The sequence below is a fragment of the Bos javanicus genome, chromosome 21, assembly GCF_032452875.1.
Source record: "Bos javanicus breed banteng chromosome 21, ARS-OSU_banteng_1.0, whole genome shotgun sequence".
In the NCBI taxonomy this organism is placed as follows: domain Eukaryota; kingdom Metazoa; phylum Chordata; class Mammalia; order Artiodactyla; family Bovidae; genus Bos; species Bos javanicus.
This window is the reverse complement of record NC_083888.1, coordinates 18,650,191-18,667,616: the sequence shown is the minus strand read 5'-3', so window position 1 is coordinate 18,667,616 and position 17,426 is coordinate 18,650,191. Positions and strand designations below refer to the sequence as shown.

Sequence of the window (17,426 nt, the reverse complement as noted above, 5' to 3'; positions counted from 1 at the left end):
GCCAGGCCATCTCTTCACGTCATCACGTCTCGGTGCATCTCTGTCTGTCTGGATGCAAGCTGCTGCCTCTCTTCTCTTTTCTCTGGACCCCACTGGCTTTTCCCACTGAGTTTTTCTTGAGGAGTTTGGGATCTGGAGGAGACATATGCCTTCCATTCGTGCCCGGTCCCCTTTGGGATTCAGATGCTGCCTTGGCACGCGAGTCCAGTTGTTCTCCCAGACTGCTGGTGCAGGCAGAGACAAGGACCATTCTTGGGTACCATCCTCTTCCAGGGTGAAGTTTTGAGTCTTCCCACAAGTTAAAGAGAACCCTGGAGGTCTGGCTCTTCCTGGTCTCAGGTGTTTCCTGGGTGAATACATGTCTCCAGGCTCCTACAAAGGAGCTAAGCATTCATAGGCTCACTGAGAGATTACAGGGTTCACAGATTGGGCCAAAACATTTGGCTGACATGAGATTATTCTCCAATAAAGGAAAACCTTATGAGAAACATGCAAATCAGTTTTAACTATGAGTTGATCTGGCATGTCTCTATTCTCTGAAACCACAGCTAGGGTCCCTTGACCCCCATCTTCCCCCCAAATCAGGTAGTTGGTCACTTGAAATTTAGAAGAGGCTGGGGATATGAAGGGCATGCTCAGGAATTTGGACAAAGCTGTATCACTGTCCCTTGAAACAACGAAAGCAGATGATGAACAAGAAATCTATTAACAGTGCATTTACTATACGTAGAACTTTCTTTAAAGGACTCCTTCCTTATAGAAAGCATCATTTTCTCCACAGGTAGAGAGCAGAGCTACGACTGCAATGACTGAAAGCTCAGCTAGCCAGATGCCTGGTAAATAGAAGGTCCATGATGAATGAAGGAATGAGTTGTTGTTTTTAGGGTGTGGTAGGCTTGTGACAGGAGGAGCTGTACTACAATGCAGGGGTTCGAAAAGGGAGCAGCAGCATCCTCATCACCTGAAAATTTGGTTAAAATGCAAATTCTCAAGACCCACTCCAGACCTCCTGAATCAGAAATTCTGGGATGAGGACTGATAATCTGTATTTCTTTCGTTAAAAAGTTAAAAAAAATTTTTTTTAAGTTCTTGATTTTGAAATAGAGATTTACCCTCCCAAATTGCAAAAGAATACAAAAGACGTTCTTATACCCTTCACCCAGCTTCCCCCAATGTTGCCGTCTTACATAATCACAGTGCAGTGATCATAACCAGGAGTGATATTGATACAACCCTATTACCTAATCTATAGACTTTATCTAAATTTTATCAGTTGTTCTTCTCTTCTTGAGATCCAATCCAGGATTATACATTGCATTTAGCTGCCATGTTACCGTATTCTCTTTAAACCTGGGGCAGGTCTTCAGCCTTTCTTTGTCTTTCATGATCTGTGTACTTTGAAGACTCCTCACTCGTTATATGTAGGCTGTCCTACAGTTTGGGTTTGCCTGGCGTTTTCTCACAATTGAGTGCCAGTTATGCATTTTTGGTAAGAGCACCGCAGAAGTAATGTTGTGCCCTTTCTGTCCATTGCATTGGGGGTACATGATGTCTATACATCTTATTACCTGTGATGTTAACTTTTTCACTTGGTGAAGATGGTGTCTGCCAGATTTCTCCACTGCAAAATGATAATTTTTTTCCCTTCTGTAATTAATAAGCATCATATTTTGAAGCTTTATAAATATCATTTTTTATCATTCTTTCACATATTAATTTTAGCATTCATTGGTGATTCTTGCCTGAAACAAATATTAACGTGCCATTTGTCAATGATTTTTTTCCTAGTTCCATCCTTTCCTCTCTATTTATTAATTGGAATTTTATTGTAAGGAAGAGCTTTCTCTTCTTCCTCATTGGTTGATTAAATTGCTTCTTATATCAGTATGGACTCATGGGTATTTATTTTGTTCTGTGAATTACAATCCATGTGTTAATTTGCTAGAGCTGCCATGAGGAAAAGTGTCAGGGACTAAATGGCTTAAACAGCATAAATTTATCTTCTTACACTTCTGGAGGCTTGAAGTCTGAGATCAAGGTATCAGAAGGGCTGGTTCTTTATGAGCCTCTCTCCTTGACTTGCAGATGGTTGTCATCTCCGTGTGTCTTCATCTGCCTCTGTATAACTATATCCTAATACCCTCTTATAAGGATACAAGTCATATTGGATTAATGCCCACCCTAATAAGTTTATTTTTTCTGAACTTTTTTGCAAGGGGAGAAAAATATTTATTTTTTTAAATGGAGGATAATTGCTTTACAATGTTGTGTTGGCCTCTGCCATACAACAGTGTGAATCAGTCATAAGTATACATATGTCCCCTCCCTCTTGAACCTCCTTCCCACCCTCCTATCCCACCTATTCCTCTAGGTTGCTAATGACTTTAACTTAATTACCTCTTAAAGACTCTACCTTTAAATATAGTCATAGTTTAAGGTACTGGGGGTTAGGACTTCCGTATATGAATTTTGGGCAGATATAATTCAGCTCATAACAACCTATGACCGTCATTATATTTTGTTGCTCAAATCATCCGCGGTTTGGCCATTGGAAACCCCATCATGGTGGCTCCTGCATCCTTTCTTCCTTCCCCTAATAGTTTTTGTGTGCCTTCTTGCTTTTCAATACCGCAAGATGTTCTAGGCATATCTTTTACTTTTTCTTCCCCAGCCCTGGAATTATGCATTTCTCCAAGAAGCCCTCATTCTTTCTGTTGGAGGATCGTAGTGGTCATCTCCTGGATGCTTCTGTGGCAGGCTGAAGTTTGAGAATCTCTTATAAACTGGTTCCGAGCCCAGGCTTGAATCCAGTTGTATCCCTTCTTAGATGAGTGACATTCAGTTAGTCACTTGATCTCTATATGTCTGTTTACTCTCCTGATGAAAGGGTGTAATGCTACCCATCTCCCAGGGTGGGTATAGGATTGGGTGATGTGTTACATAAAGCATTTTTCACACCCCCATCTCATAATCAATGCCCTATAATGATTGGCTTTCATTATTAGGTGATCATTTCTAAAGGCCGAAGACTCAATAACACATTTTCATCTGGGAAACAGATTCTAGAGGGATTCCCAAGCATGTCTTAGTGACCTATTAGATTAAATTTTACAATTGGGGAATTGTGATCTTGGGATCATAGCTGGCATTTCCCAGGTAGATCACAGAAGCCCATCCTGGAGGATTTCTTCTGGGTTCTAATGTTCCACCATCATCCCCAACACACTGGGTATCTGAGGGAAGGTTGTGGGTGTGACAGGGAGTCTGGATTTAATTCCTCAACTCATGGTTTGGTTTCTAGTCTCCAGGTGGGCCAGGCCACCTCCCTTGAAACCCAGGAGTTTTAGCTCTTATTCTTTCTCCATTTGGAAGATCACCTTCTAAAGAGTAATAGGGTGTGGGGGAGGGGTGACCTGCCAAGGGTTTTAGTTTTCAGTTGCCAGGGCAACAGGGGATCATGGTGAGTGGGAGAGGTCATAGCTATGAAGAAGATAGAGCAAGGCTGTTCCGGTTTTTATTACGTTTGTTAATTATCTCTGTCTTTTTTTTGCAGAGAGCACGGATAACTTTGTCTCTTGTAAGTCTCTTTTACCTTTTGCTTTGAAAGTGATTTATTCTGATACTTTTGGTGACTATTGAGTCCAGATAGCCCTCTTTCCTGTTCTATCACCATCCCCAGACCCATGTCCACTGAGAGGATCTGAGTGAACCATGAAAGGAGAGCAGAAACTCTTCTTGGGCAGTTCCAAGCCCATGCCTCTTAGACGGTCACTTGCTGCCTCAGTTCTCCTGCAGTTTTCTAGGGTCTGACCATGGTGCGAGTCTTCCTACCTAGACAGAGAGAGGTGGTGTCAGGAAGCATGTGGGGCTCACGTGCCCCGGTGGGCCCGTGTTGAGCATCTCAGTTGTTCTTGCAGAGAGAATGTGGAGCCTATGATGTCAGTGTTTGTCACCTGCTTCAAGAGCCAGGGAATTTGGCTAGAACCCACCCAGGTGGCGCTAGTGGTAACGAATCTGCCCGCCAGTGCAAGAGACCTAAGAGACATGGGTTCAATCCCTAGATCAGGAAGATCCCCTGGAGGAGGGCATGGCAAACTACTCCAGCATTCTTGCCTGGGAAACCCATGGACAGAGAGGAGCCTGGCGGGCTACAGTTCATGGGGTCGCAAAGAGTCAGACACAGCTGAAGCAACTGAGGACGTAAGACAAGTGGAGCTGTAACTGGCCAGGTCTCCCAGAGGCTCATCTGTCTTTAAGTGAAATTACTGAGGCTCAGTCTATAAGTGATTCGGGGTCAGGACTAGACAACTCCCTGGATTTGGGGGTTTGCTCGTGGACTGTAGGGGAACCCATATTTATTCCTTTTCCTTTTGTCCCCCATGGGAGAGGAATGGTGACAGCTGAGGTCATTTCAGCTTCCTATGTGGCCTGAGACAGCAGACGGTCTTTTTTAGGACATGCATTGTTGTTCTGGAGAAGGAAATGGCAACCCACTCCAGTGTTCTTGCCTGGAGAATCCCAGGGACGGGGGAGCCTGGTGGGCTGCCGTCTATGGGGTCGCACAGAGTCGGATACCACTGAAGCGACTTAGCAGCAGCAGCAGCAGCAGCATTGCTGTTCGGCTCAGATGTAAATATCACCTGTAATTCCTTTATTTGTCCTTGGTCTTAGAGGACTTGTCCTCTCACAGAACATCCCTCTGGAGAAATTTGAACCGGGGGTGTCTCTGGATAAGTTGGTGATTCCAGATGGAGGTCCGAGGGAGGCTTGGCTGCTCCTCCAGGCCTTGCTGGGAAGACCTGGTGTTTCCTAGTCAGATAAACTTGTTGCTTAACTGAAGCTGCCACTGTGCTCTGAAATCTGCCTCAGGGCAATGGATAGTGGGTAGTTTGTGGGGCCACAGACCTCCTGGATCTCAACTGAGGAGTGAAGAGGGAACAGGAAGGGCGTAGAAAGAAGGGACAGGATAAGGGATGCAGAGAGGAGCTGTGTGTAGCCAGAGCTGCCTTCATGGACAAAATGGGCTGAATCCAGACCCTGGCTGTGATCCCAAACCATCTCCTTTCCTCTTATCTATCCAATAGCTCATGGTCCATGTTGCCCAGGTTAGGGTTAGGCTATTTACTCTGGGATGTGAATCAGGGGATGAGGGTGAAGGCTCTTTATGCCTATGCAGTCTGTCCTTGAGCTGTCAACACCTGCCAGGGAGCCTTTGGGGATCTGGTCTCTGGGGACTCCTGCAAAGCCTGGACAGGTCAGACAGAGTCTGACTTAAAAGGCATATTCTCTAGGAAGAACTTTCGAGAAAGCTTGGGAGTTGGGTAAGAACTGTGGGGGAGGTTCTTGTGGCCAGCAAACCAACGACTCTCCTGTTTTTCTGTTTGGTTTTCAGTCTACGAAGTGAGCCCCACCCCTCCTATCACTGTGACCCACAAACCAGAGGAAGACACTTTTGGGGTGAGTCACTTCTTGGTCAAGAGAAATGTGTTACTGATGCAGTGGTTTTCCGCCTTCTGTTTTAAGTTGTCAACTTTTCCGAACACTGCCTTGTTTGGAACTATGGCATAAAGAAGCTGTGATGAATGACCTCCTCTCAGGTGGTTGAAGCTTGATGAGAATAATTCATTGTTTGAGGAAATCTCTGAGGATCTGCTTTAAGCCCCAGGGCTTTGAAGAGAAAAGTTTGAGAATTCCCACTCCATCAGCAGCCAGCTGGGCCTGACTTGAAGGGGCTTCTAATTGTACAACCTTTTACAAAAGTCAGAGTTGTCCGGGGTATCTTCTTGGGTGGGAGGTGCCCCTACCCCGTCTCAGAGCCTGAGATTTCTCTGGGGAGGAAAGGAAAGAGGTCTTTTTAGAATCTCATGGTTAAGAATATTAGCCCAAGCAGGTCAATGTGAAGATGCAGGATTTACTTGCTAATTAAAACCACAATGAGACAATAGACAGAAGCCTCTCTGGGCTTCCTCCTGCGTCTGTTGGGATGGCCCCAGCTGAGAGGGCTCAGAAAACTGAATCATGGAAGTTTTCTCTGATCGATTTGGGTAATTTATTTTTTGATGTTCGTAGAACCTTATAAATTATGTCTTCTCAAGACTTTCCTCAGTCTGAGAAGTTCTGGAGTTTACTGAAGTTCTGGGAGGGCTCCGGTTGCTGCTACAACAGGGCTGTTCTCATCTGAGCCCGTGTGTTACTCACACAGCCCTCGGGTTTTCAGTAACTGTGCTTGCTTGTCTGTGTTTGGCTCCTAACAGGTATCCATAGCAGTTGGACTTGCTGCTTTTGCCTGTGTCCTGTTGGTGGTTCTGTTTATCATGATCAACAAGTATGGGCGACGGTCCAAATTTGGAATGAAAGGTAAGGTGGGCTGTTCATTTGCGAGGGTCGCATCGGGAACCATGGCCCCTTTTGATCAAAAGATGCTGTTTTAATCTCTTTCTGCTGTCTGAGAGGGTCTCTCGTGGTGGCCCTGGCTGGTGACTCCTGTCTACACCTTTATTATTGGTAATGATGGATTGAAGGCAGTGTCGGTGTCTGTGAGGACCAGATTGTGGACCACTTGGTTTTTCTGTGATGACTGAAAACATGGCTTCAGTGGGCCGGTGCCAAGATGATGCAGAGAGGTTAAGAAAGTAAAGTGAAAATTGGTTTAAGCAAGGAGACACTCTTAGAGGGAGAGCAGGCAGACAGATGAGGGATTCATCTGTCTGGGTCTCTTTGGCAAGCCAGTGATGAGGGGCATATAAATGAACGGGCAGAATATTCACTGGGGAAGGAGGGGTTTGGGGGTAGACTTCCCTGATTTTTCATCCCAGCTCCATTTTCCCGAGGGGAGGAGGACCTTCTGCCCCTGTTTAGCTTAGATCAAAAGTGTCATGGCCTTTGTGCGTGATGAATACCTCCTATCTGTAAGGCTAACCTTGTTCTAATGAGAGGGTGTGTGCGTGCTAACTCTCTTCAGTTGTGTCCGACTCTTGGTGACTCCGTGGACTGTAGCCCAGCAGGCTTCTCTGTCCATGGGATTCTGGAGTGGGTTGCCATGCCCTCCTCCAGAGGATCTTCCCTACCAAGGGATCAAACGCTCATCTCTTATGTCTCCTGCGTTGGCCGGTGGGTTCTTTACCAATAGTGCCACCCGGGAAGCCCAGCATGTAATGAGAACATAATGAGTAAAAGATGACAGTTACACTCAGGAGGTTCCTGCCTTTCCTTACCTATCTTTGTTTGCTGCCTGAACCCTTATCACCCAAAATATGTGGTTTCCTGCCAGTCTGAAGGTCCCTGCTTTCCTTTGTCTGCCTATGGACCCCTTCTGTTTACAGGATGCATGGTTTCTGGCCACCTGTCTCCTGCCCCTGTTTCTCTACTCAAACCTAGCTGCCTGCCTCCTGAAACAAAGGGACTTTCTGAGTAACCAGGTTTTGCGTTTGTCTGCACCTATGTGTGGAGTTGTGATGAGAAGGCATTCAGAGAGTTAGATGTTGGTGGTAGCCTCTGGCATTGAAAGTGCCCATGCAGGGTATTCCAGCACATGGGTTTACACAGAGTTCCAGAAACGATGCGAACAGCATCATGATTGCTAAATTTGCTGCCCGGTTCCCACCACACAGAGCACTCAACCCCACGAACACTGGGATCGGGCGTGAGACGTGGCTCTCCACCAAGATTTGGGTTAAGGGGACTGGCACAAAAGGGGTTAATATGGTAAATTAGCATCCATCTGCCTGGTCCCAGGATGGATCTGACCAAATGGCTCAAGGGAGGCCGGGTACCAATGTTTAAACAGAAACTTGAATTTCAAGATATATTCCCAGCTGGGGTTTCCATTTATGGCTGATGTTAATAGGAGATGGGTGGGGAGAGCTGATGAAAGGTTTGACAGGCCATCAGGTTACTGAGGTAGGATTCAGGGTGGAGTTTTCTGATGAGATTATGGGGTCCAGAAAGATGATTTCTATGACTTCTGCACCAGAGCTGGTGTCTGTGGTGGGGGTCTTGACCCAGGGACTCAGGGACTGAAGGGGAAAGCATAAAAGATTCACAGGGACAGTGGTCCCTTGAATTCAATGTGGGCTTCTCAGGTGGCTCAGTGGTAAAGAACCCACCTGCCAGTGCAAGAGACATAAGAGACGAGGGTTTGATCACTGGGCCAGGAAGATTCCCCTGGAGAAGGAAATGGAAGCTCACTCCAGTATTCTTGCCTGAAGAATCCCTTGGACAGAGAAGCCTGGCTGGCGACAGTGCACGTCAGATACTCAAAAGAGTCTGTGACTGTCCTATAAATCTAGAACACTGATGTATAGCAAGAGATATGGCGTGGAGAACCAGAAAGGTAGGAAACGGGACAGACTGCCTGGCTTTCTAGGAGCCTCCCGCCTCTCTCTGCTCTTGGTTAAGCTGAACAAGTCCCAGCAAGGCAAACCAGGCTTTCTTGAAGTATGTGAAATATTTCGTCCAAGAGAAATATGCACACAGGCAAATTATAAAACTTTCTATGTATACATATATAGAAGCTTGGCCCAAAGCCAGATGACTTATTAAACAAGAGGAGCCCATGGTCAGGTACCTTGGCTGGAGACATTTTATCTGCCAGTACCCCACATGCCAAATAGGGTTTCACAGGTTTGGAAGATAAGCCATCATCCTGTAAGGTTGGAGCCTGCAGTCTTCTTTTAAAAAAGATAATTAATTAATTTTTGGCTGTGCTGGGTCCCCTTGTTGCTGCACAGGGCTTTCTCTAGTTGCAATGAGCAGGAGCTACTCTCTCACTGTGGTGCACGGGCTTCTTACTAAACGTGGTTTCTCTTTTTGCAGAGCACAGGCTGTAGGGTGCTCCGCTTTCAGAAGTTGTGGCATGCGGGCTTAGTTGCTCCACAGCATGTGGGATCTTCCCGGAGCAGGGATCGAACCCATGTCCCCTGCATTGGCAGACATATTCTCTGCCACTAGACCACCAGGGAAGTCCCTGAGTCTTCAATCTTAGCATCATGCTTGGAGTCCTGGCTTTGAGGACCTAGTGCTATTTCTTGTGCAGACTTTTCCTACCTCGGAAGGAACTTTCCTTTGTCTTCCTCCCTTCACCTGAGAAAACAGCAGAGCCTTGAGCAAAGGGAAGAATGAGGCATTCCTGCTTTCCCCACCGAGAGGCGCGCCACCAGCTGAGACCCTGCCACAAGCTTGGCAGCGCTGTGAGAGCAGATTTTTCCTATTAATTGTCATCCGGTTTCTGGAACAGCGTGTCCCCATGTCGGATGGATTAGGCAGCACCCAGGGCGGCGCCTTCCCCTCAGCTGTCCTTGGAGCCTCTCCCAGCGCCCGCTCCCTTCTCTCAGGCTGAACTGCTGTCGTCGGTCCCTATTAAGCTACAAGAACATGTCCATGAAGTTGGCAGTGAAATATTCCTTAAACTTAGGTGACCTAAAGAAGTTCCGCTAAAATGAGAGGCAAGATGAGATGGTGTATTGAAGGCTGACCCTGTTTAGAATTAAGCCTGCATCTTTCTGCTCTTTTTACACCTGATTGTATTTAGTTCTCATCTTAGGATGACTAGCAAATGCCCCAGGCTGCATCCTCCCTTGATCTTTGATTGCCAGAGGGCATCCCAGTCCAGGAAAAAAAAGGGGGGGCAAAGATGGGGGTACCAGAAACCCCCCAACTCTGAAGCAGGCAAAATTCCTTCTAGTCTGAGCCACCCCATCCCCAGCTTTGAATTTTCAACTCTGGGTTAGAATCTATAATGTCACTTAATTGCTCTTTGTTCCCAGCAAAGTTACTTAACTTCTCACGGCCTCTGTTCCCCCAACTTCAAAATGATGCAGTGACCCCACCTCCCTCTTCGGATTGCCCTGAGTGTTAAGATCTGTGTGTGCCTGATGTTTGCAAGGGTGCCTGTGGTTGTTGTTTTCTTCTCTTCTTTGTGTATAAGCCTTTCCAGGCTCCTTTTATTCTCCTTCCAGGAAGGGCTGCCCTCTCAAGACTTAATCATGCCCTACTTTGTCCTGCACAGTATTTAGTAAAAATAGTTTTCTTCTGCCCTAATCCTCAGATCAGATCAGTCGCTCAGTCGTGTCCGACTCTTTGCAACCCCATGAATCGCAGCACGCCAGGCCTGCCTGTCCATCACCAACTCCCGGAGTTCACTCAGACTCACATCCATCGAGTCAGTGATGCCATCCAGCCATCTCATCCTCTGTCGTCCCCTTCTCCTCCTGCCCCCAATCCCTCCCAGCATCAGGGTCTTTTCCAATGAATCAACTCTTCACATGAGGTGGTCAAAGTACTAGAGTTTCAGCTTTAGCATCATTCCTTCTAAAGAAATCCCAGGGCTGATCTCCTTCAGAATGGACTGGTTGGATCTCCTTGCAGTCCAAGGGACTCTCAAGAGTCTTCTCCAACACCACAGTTCAAAAGCATCAATTCTTCGGCGCTCAGCCTTCTTCACAGTCCAACTTTCACATCCATACATGACCACAGGAAAAACCATAGCCTTGACTAGATGAACCTTTGTTGGCAAAGTAATGTCTCTGCTTTTGAATGTGCTATCTAGGTTGGTCATAACTTTCCTTCCAAGGAGTAAGCGTCTTTTCATTTCGTGGCTGCAGTCATCTAGGGCACTGTTATTATTTCGCTCAGACGTCATCTGTCATGTTAGACCAGGAGTGACTTGTCAGAGAAGCCTGTGATCACTCTGCCCGTATACCTGAAACTTTGCAGTCTGTGACAAATGGCTATTGAACTTAGAAATGAATGACTTTATTTTTACTCATTAAAAAAAAAAAAAAAAAGCACAGCTTGTTAATCAGTAATGGGCTAGTTAGGGCTCATTTGGAAATCTGAGCTGTCTGCGCAGTGGGAGGGAGAGTGGGGATGATCTGGGAAACTCATAAATAATTCCCACCATCCACATCTGAGGGCCTGGAACACAATGTGTGGATGGGAAGGACTTATTCAAATGAATTCCTTCTGAGAAATTAAAAAATATTAAAAAAAATACGAAGATTAGTTAAACAAACACTCGTATTCCATTCCTGCCACTCAGAATGAGCAAACTCACTGTTTTGTTCTATACTGCATCTAATTTTTTTTTCTTATTACTGATAAAAAACTAAAATGGCTTTAACCGTCACCCCTGGTCCCACGGCCCCTCCCATTTCCCTAGGCCGTCATTAGCCTGAGTTCACTGTGCATCCAGCGGTCCACTTGTTTCGTCTCTCTCCCGGTATCTCTGCCTCTCTTTCTCTGCTGTCTCTGCACACCCACACTTACCCTCATGGTTCTCTCCCAACCAACCTCACACTCTGTCAAATTAGCAACTGCCTCCACCCTATGACAGTCTTAGTGCCCAAGTGTGAAAACCAGTTCAATTTTATAATTCTACTTATATGTATATATTTATATATATGTGTGTGTGTGTGTATTTATGCATATATATATATATATAGGCGATGGCACCCCACTCCAGTACTCTTGCCTGGAAAATCCCATGGACGGAGGAGCCTGGTAGGCTGCCGTCCATGGGGTCGCTAAGAGTCGGACACGACTGAGCGACTTCACTTTCACTTTTCACTTTCACGAATTGGAGAAGGAAATGGCAACCCACTCCAGTGTTCTTGCCTGGAGAATCCCAGGGACGGGGAGCCTGGTGGGCCGCCATCTACGGGGTCTCACAGAGTCGGACACGACTGAAGTGACTTAGCAGCAGCATACATAGGTTATTTTTTGATATTACAGTTGCCTTTGTCAACAGATATCTAGAAAATAGTCAAAAATATTGGGTTGGCCAGAAAGCTTGTTCGGATTTTTTCCATCACCTCTTATGGAAAAACCACCTTTCTGGCCTATGCAATGTGTATATCTCTGTCTCTTATAGACCTTTTTAATAAATTTTATTTGGATAAGAGAATGTGAGTGCCAGCAGTTTTAATTAAAGACCGCCGACTCCCAAGAATTGTCATAGATATGGGCAGGATGTGAAGATATACATATTATATATGTATATATATTATATGTGTATATACATATTGTATATGTATATATGTATATATGTGTGTATACATATTACATATGTATATACATGTGTATACATATGACATATGTATATATATTACATGTGTATATATATGTATACATATGTGAGTATATTTATAAGATGCATCACTTTGTGTATGTTTTAATGTATGCACATGTTATGCTGCAAGCACCCTTCCGCTTCTTGCTTTATTTACCTGTCGTTTGTTAGAGTTTTCGCCATGTTGGTATGTATAGGCATTCCACTGAGCAGTTGTTTTATTGGAGATTAATGTATGGACCAGAGCTTATACAAATGAACTGAAAATGCATTGTCTCAGACATCTTTTCACTGTTATCAGCTGCCATCCTGTTGATCAAAATTCTGGGCTGGGGAGAGGTCTGGATTCTCTCCTGTGGAGGCGTGAGGATTAGAGTTCCTCTCCTCTTGTGATCACAGAGATTCTAAAATGAGGCTGAGTGTCCGGTGGGGATTCTTTGGATTGTTGATGAAGCCCTGTGCTTTCGAGCAGGATGATCCTGAAGTACTTGGTGTGGTGTAGGCACTGGCCAGTCAGAACAGACACCAGCCCTCCTGCTGGGCAGGGCCCTGGGGCTCCCTGTGGGGTCGTGTGTTAACTCATGATCATTGCTGGATCATGGGGTGATTGAGGGGTGGGTGGTTGGGAGGTTCAGGGCAGGGGTCATTTACTGGGAGGTACAGAAATAAATGGGTTTCCCAGGTGGCTCGATAATAAAGAAACTGCCTACCAATGCAGGAACCACTGGAGATGTTGGTTCATCCCTGGGGTTGGGAAGATCCCCTGGAGAAGGAAATGGCAACCTGCTTCAGTATTCTTGCCTGGGAAGTCCTATGGACAGAGGAGCCTGGCAGGCTGCAGTCCACGGGGTCGCAAAAGAGTTGAACATGACTTAGTGACTAATACAGCAAACAACAGAAATATTTAAAAATAGTTCATTATTTTAACATCTAATTATACTGTGCCCGTGCATCCTGGGCCTGAAAGTGACATGGCTTAGAATTTATACTATGCTTATTCATAACATATGCTATTTTAAAATTATACATCAGAAGATCATGACAGGGATCTAGCCAGGCTTAACAACATTAGTATTTACAGATGAGAAAATGAGGCATAGGAGGTGCAAGAAAAGAGGTGACTTACTCTGGTTTCTCAGTCTATTAAGCTGGGTTGGGCCTAGAATTCCCCTACCTTGCATTCTCACCCATTTTTCGTGGCAACTAGAATGACCTAACTGCTTCGTGTTGGCTGTCTCACCGTGAAGAGCCACAGTGCATCTGCCTTCTTTGTTTCACATGGTTGTTAGAATGATGACCAGGTAAAAGACGCTTTGTCTAAATATGTCTTTAAATAACTGAACAGGTCCTGTAATTCTCATATAAGGTGACTCATTATTATTAAATGAAGAAGGAAGCAAATATGTGGGGTTTCTGGAGCCTGTAAAAAGAGCATACATTTGGAGGCCTGCCTTGATGGTCCAGTGGCTACGATTATGTGCTCCCAATGCAGGAGACCCAGGTTCAGGAAATAAGTCCAGTATTTCTTCTTGATAGTTCCCTGGTTAGGGAGCTAGATCCCACATACCACAACTAAGACCAGACGCAGCCAAGTAAAGAAATAAATATTTGGAAAAAAAAAACCGACAAAGGTCTTTGGTGCCCTGCATCAGTAACTGGGGGCAGAGACTAAAATATATATATATATATTTTTTTTTTTTTAAAAGACCATACATTCTTTGGTCTGTCTTATCTGACTACCTCTTATGCATGTGTGTATTTAGGTATGTGTGCATGCTCAGTTGTTCCTGACTCTTTCCAACTCTTTGCAACTTCGCCAGGCTTCCCTGTCCATGGGATTTTTCAGGCAAGAATACTGGAATGGGTTACCATTTCCTCCTCCTGGGGATCTTCTGACCCAGGGATCGAAGCCAGGTCTCCTGCGCTGATGCCTGCATTGGCAGGCATCGAGGATATCCACTGAGCCATTGGGGAAGTCGCGTAAGCATCTTTATATATATCCAGATGAGAGTTACTCTGGCAGTGAACTTCCTTTGTCTTGGTTCCCTCTTACTCTCACAGAAGAACCAGAATAATCATTTATTAGAGTTGAAACAGACCTTAGACTTATTAGGCTAATGTCCCCATTGTACAAGTAAGGAAAGAGACCCAGGGAAATGAAATGGCATGCCATAATACATGGCTAGCTAGAGCAATGCTGGCCTGCTTTCCTTCATATGCGGTGTGCGCAGAGAGTCTGGGAGATGAAGCTGGATTATGAATAAATAAGCTTTGCTTATTCAGTATTTTATCTAATCATCTTTGAATACCATCCTACTTCAACGGGGCTTCCAAAAGTATGAAACTGCTTTTCTCAAGCTGGGACACACCTCGTCTGAGGAAAAGATGGGAGCTGATGGAAGAGTCTTGCTTCCCAGGTTTACAGGACATCCTTTCTCTCTTTCTGGACACATTGGGGACCACCTGGCAAGGCAGAGGAAGAGGGAGGCTGGGAAGGAAAAGCTGCCTGGGCTTCTGGTAAAACCTTAAGAGCTTCATCTGCTTGTCGTCCATCCTAATGGTTGGATGTGTGCTGGTGCCTCTGATGCGCCTGTAGACGGGCACTCCAGGATTGTTCCATTGTGAATTAGCTTCAGCTAATAGGTACTTAAAGTAAAGTGGTTGCCTATTTGATTATGATTGGGGGTTATTAACATTTTTCCCCTCCATAAACAGATGGTAACTGTCCTCCAAGTGGATTGTAGAATCATGCCAGAGTCTTGAATTTGGAGGTACAGGCTGCTGCCAAAAGAGCTTGGGGGCGGCTACCCACGTTGAATGGCCTTGTTTTGCCTCTGGTGTAACTGCTTGGTTCAAGGGGATGGTTAGACTTGGGAAGGAATCATTTCTGCCCTCTCTCCTAAGCTTGGGACAGTGGACTCAGAAGGGTTCTTCCAGGGTTGGGAGGGGTCCTATCCTAAGGTTTGATCCTCTCACTGGCATTTCTTCTTCTGTTGGGAGAGAGAATCCCTGTATTTATAGCTGGGAGCACAGAGCCAGGGAATTGATACAAGAGTGGGTTAGAGACAGAGACTTCTGAGCCAGCTGGAAGGGGCCCTGGACCCTGGACGAGGCCACCATTGGTGCTGCTGATGCGGTAGCTTCTTTTGTCTTGGGAAATACACTTATCTGGCCTTGATTTTGAGGCTTCTGAGCTTGGTGCTAGTGGGAAAGAACCCACCTGTCTGTGCAGGAGACACAAGAGACGCCGTACTGCCACCACTGGTCATGTAAGACTGCCCTGCTCTGTTCCTCTCTCAGGGTATCCGGGAACCAGCTGTTTTCCAGCACCGACTGACTCTTCTATTCGAAGAGAAATCCCTGTTTTGTTTTGTTTTTTTGAGTCTGATACAAAATGTTTCTCTACTGTAACTACCTGCTTGCAGGCTGTTCTTGGCAGGTCCCTGCTTCCTGCAGCAGGGCCAAGGGTGGCCAACGTGCCTGCTCTACAGCCAAAGCCATTGTCTCTCTGATTCATCTGATTTTGGCAGCAGAACACAGTTCTTGCTAGCCCATGCCATTGCAACAGGTTCCCACAGGGTTAACAGCCCTTTGATACTTCAGATTAGAAGTTCTCAGCTTTGCGTCCCCTGCTTCACATGTGACAAAGGACTGTCAGCCACATACCTTTGCCCTCCTGCAGGAATAACCAGGTTTTTCAACAAATAATGGCCCTTGCAGTAGCTTGATACCTAAAAAAAAATAGATGAGCATACCAGTTAGCAAAAGAGATTTTTAAAACTAGGAATAAATCAGGTCCATGCTAATTTTTACTCTTAAAAAAATTCACAAACTTTGGTGTTTTATTAGCCACCCAAAGTCCTGGTGACAGACTTCCTTTCTGATCCAGAAATCTGTCTCTGTCTTGGTACTAGGCTGGAGGACTAAGAGGGTAAGGGGCTGCCAGCCATGATTTTCTCACAGTGTCCTTGGCCCAACGTGGTTTGCACCCCTGCGCAGTCAAGCTGCAGAAATAGTCCCAGCAGGATCCCCTGTCTTCTTACAGCACGTTGTTTCCATCTCTGTATCTTCTCCTGCGGGTCCTGGGGGCTTTGCACTTGCCCTGAAGAGGAGGGACCATGGACTCTGTTTAATGAAAGCTTCCACAATGGCTGCAGCGCCTGAGCCCTGGGTTTAGGTAGCCTGTTCTCTCGTGAACTCTGCAGAAGCTTAGGGATGTCCAAAGAGTGGTTCATGGAACCACAGGCAGCAAAGCAGAGAGATGAAAATGGCAGTTGATGGGGGAACACGACTTTGGGCTCGGGGAGAAAAACCACACAAGGAAAATAATGTGAGACAAGAGAACCACTGCGAATCCCTGGTCCCAGCTCCCCCTCAGTCCACTTTGTGCTGAGCATCCTCCAGGGGGATGAGCCAGATGGGGCGGAGGAGGGGTGTGCTGCAGGAGTAGGAAGGGCAGCCTGGATCGGGCTGGGGCTCAGCCCCCAGGGGTGTCTGCCACCCGCTCCGGGCCGGGAGCATCCCGAGGAAAGAAGAAGAGCGTCCAGTTGGTCCCTTCCTGGTTCTAGTGACATCCTCTCTTTCTCCCTTCCTTGATACCATAGTATGTTTATTTTAGAGATTCATCAGGTCACTCTGGCACTCACCCTGTTATTCTTTCTTCCTGTATTCATTCTGCTGCCACAAGCCAGAGACATCCTTGCTGACATCCTTGCACGTGTCCCCAAACCAGCTTCCTCCTTGACAGGACCAGCTGCCTGATTTGTGGGACCTGGTGCAAAATCTTCCCAAAGTACTAGAATTTCAGGGCAGCTACGGCAGAGACTTACACCCTAATCATGGGGCTCTTCTGAGCGTGGAGTCAGGGTCAGGCTGGTGAAGCCAGCTAAGCTTGCTGAACACCAGCTCCAATGCGGTTTCAAGCCCTGGCGCCTTTATCTTTTCCTGCATGGCGATGAGGGGAACTGATATTTCTATACTTCTTTTTTAAAGAGAAGTTGAGATGTTTGGGGTGTCAGCTGATTTTTCACTTCTGATCATAGTAAGGGAAGATTATGGGGACACTGGGCATTTAATGGGTACTTACTGTATGTTGTTCATTGTTCAGTTACCAAGTCATATCCAGCTCTTTGCGACTCCATGGACTGCAGCTTCCTTGGGGAAGGAAGGCTTCCTTGTCCTTCACCATCTCCTGGAGTTTGCTCAAACTCATGTCCACTGAATCAGTGATGCCATCCAACCATCTTATCCTCTGTGGCCCTCTTCTCCCCCTGCGTTCAGTCTTTCCCAGCATCAGGTTTTTTTTTTTTTCTTTTTTTCCCCCATGAGTTGACTCTGCATCAGGTGGCTAACGTGTTGG

The 17,426-nt window shown here is 46.0% G+C and overlaps 1 protein-coding gene across 13 annotated transcripts in view; it reads left to right on the top strand.

Moving 5' to 3' along the window:
• Positions 1 to 17,426, top strand: part of NTRK3 (neurotrophic receptor tyrosine kinase 3) — a 421,771-nt gene that overhangs the window by 145,946 nt on the left and 258,399 nt on the right. For 10 of the 13 annotated variants that reach the window (XM_061394343.1, XM_061394345.1, XM_061394347.1 and 7 more), the window contains 3 exons: positions 3,554 to 3,577; positions 5,393 to 5,457; positions 6,255 to 6,357. In XM_061394343.1, the coding sequence (XP_061250327.1) occupies positions 3,554 to 3,577; positions 5,393 to 5,457; positions 6,255 to 6,357 (192 nt within the window). The remainder of the gene's footprint in view (positions 1 to 3,553; positions 3,578 to 5,392; positions 5,458 to 6,254; positions 6,358 to 17,426) is intronic. The other 3 variants (XM_061394344.1, XM_061394350.1, XM_061394353.1) reach the window with 1 other exon arrangement.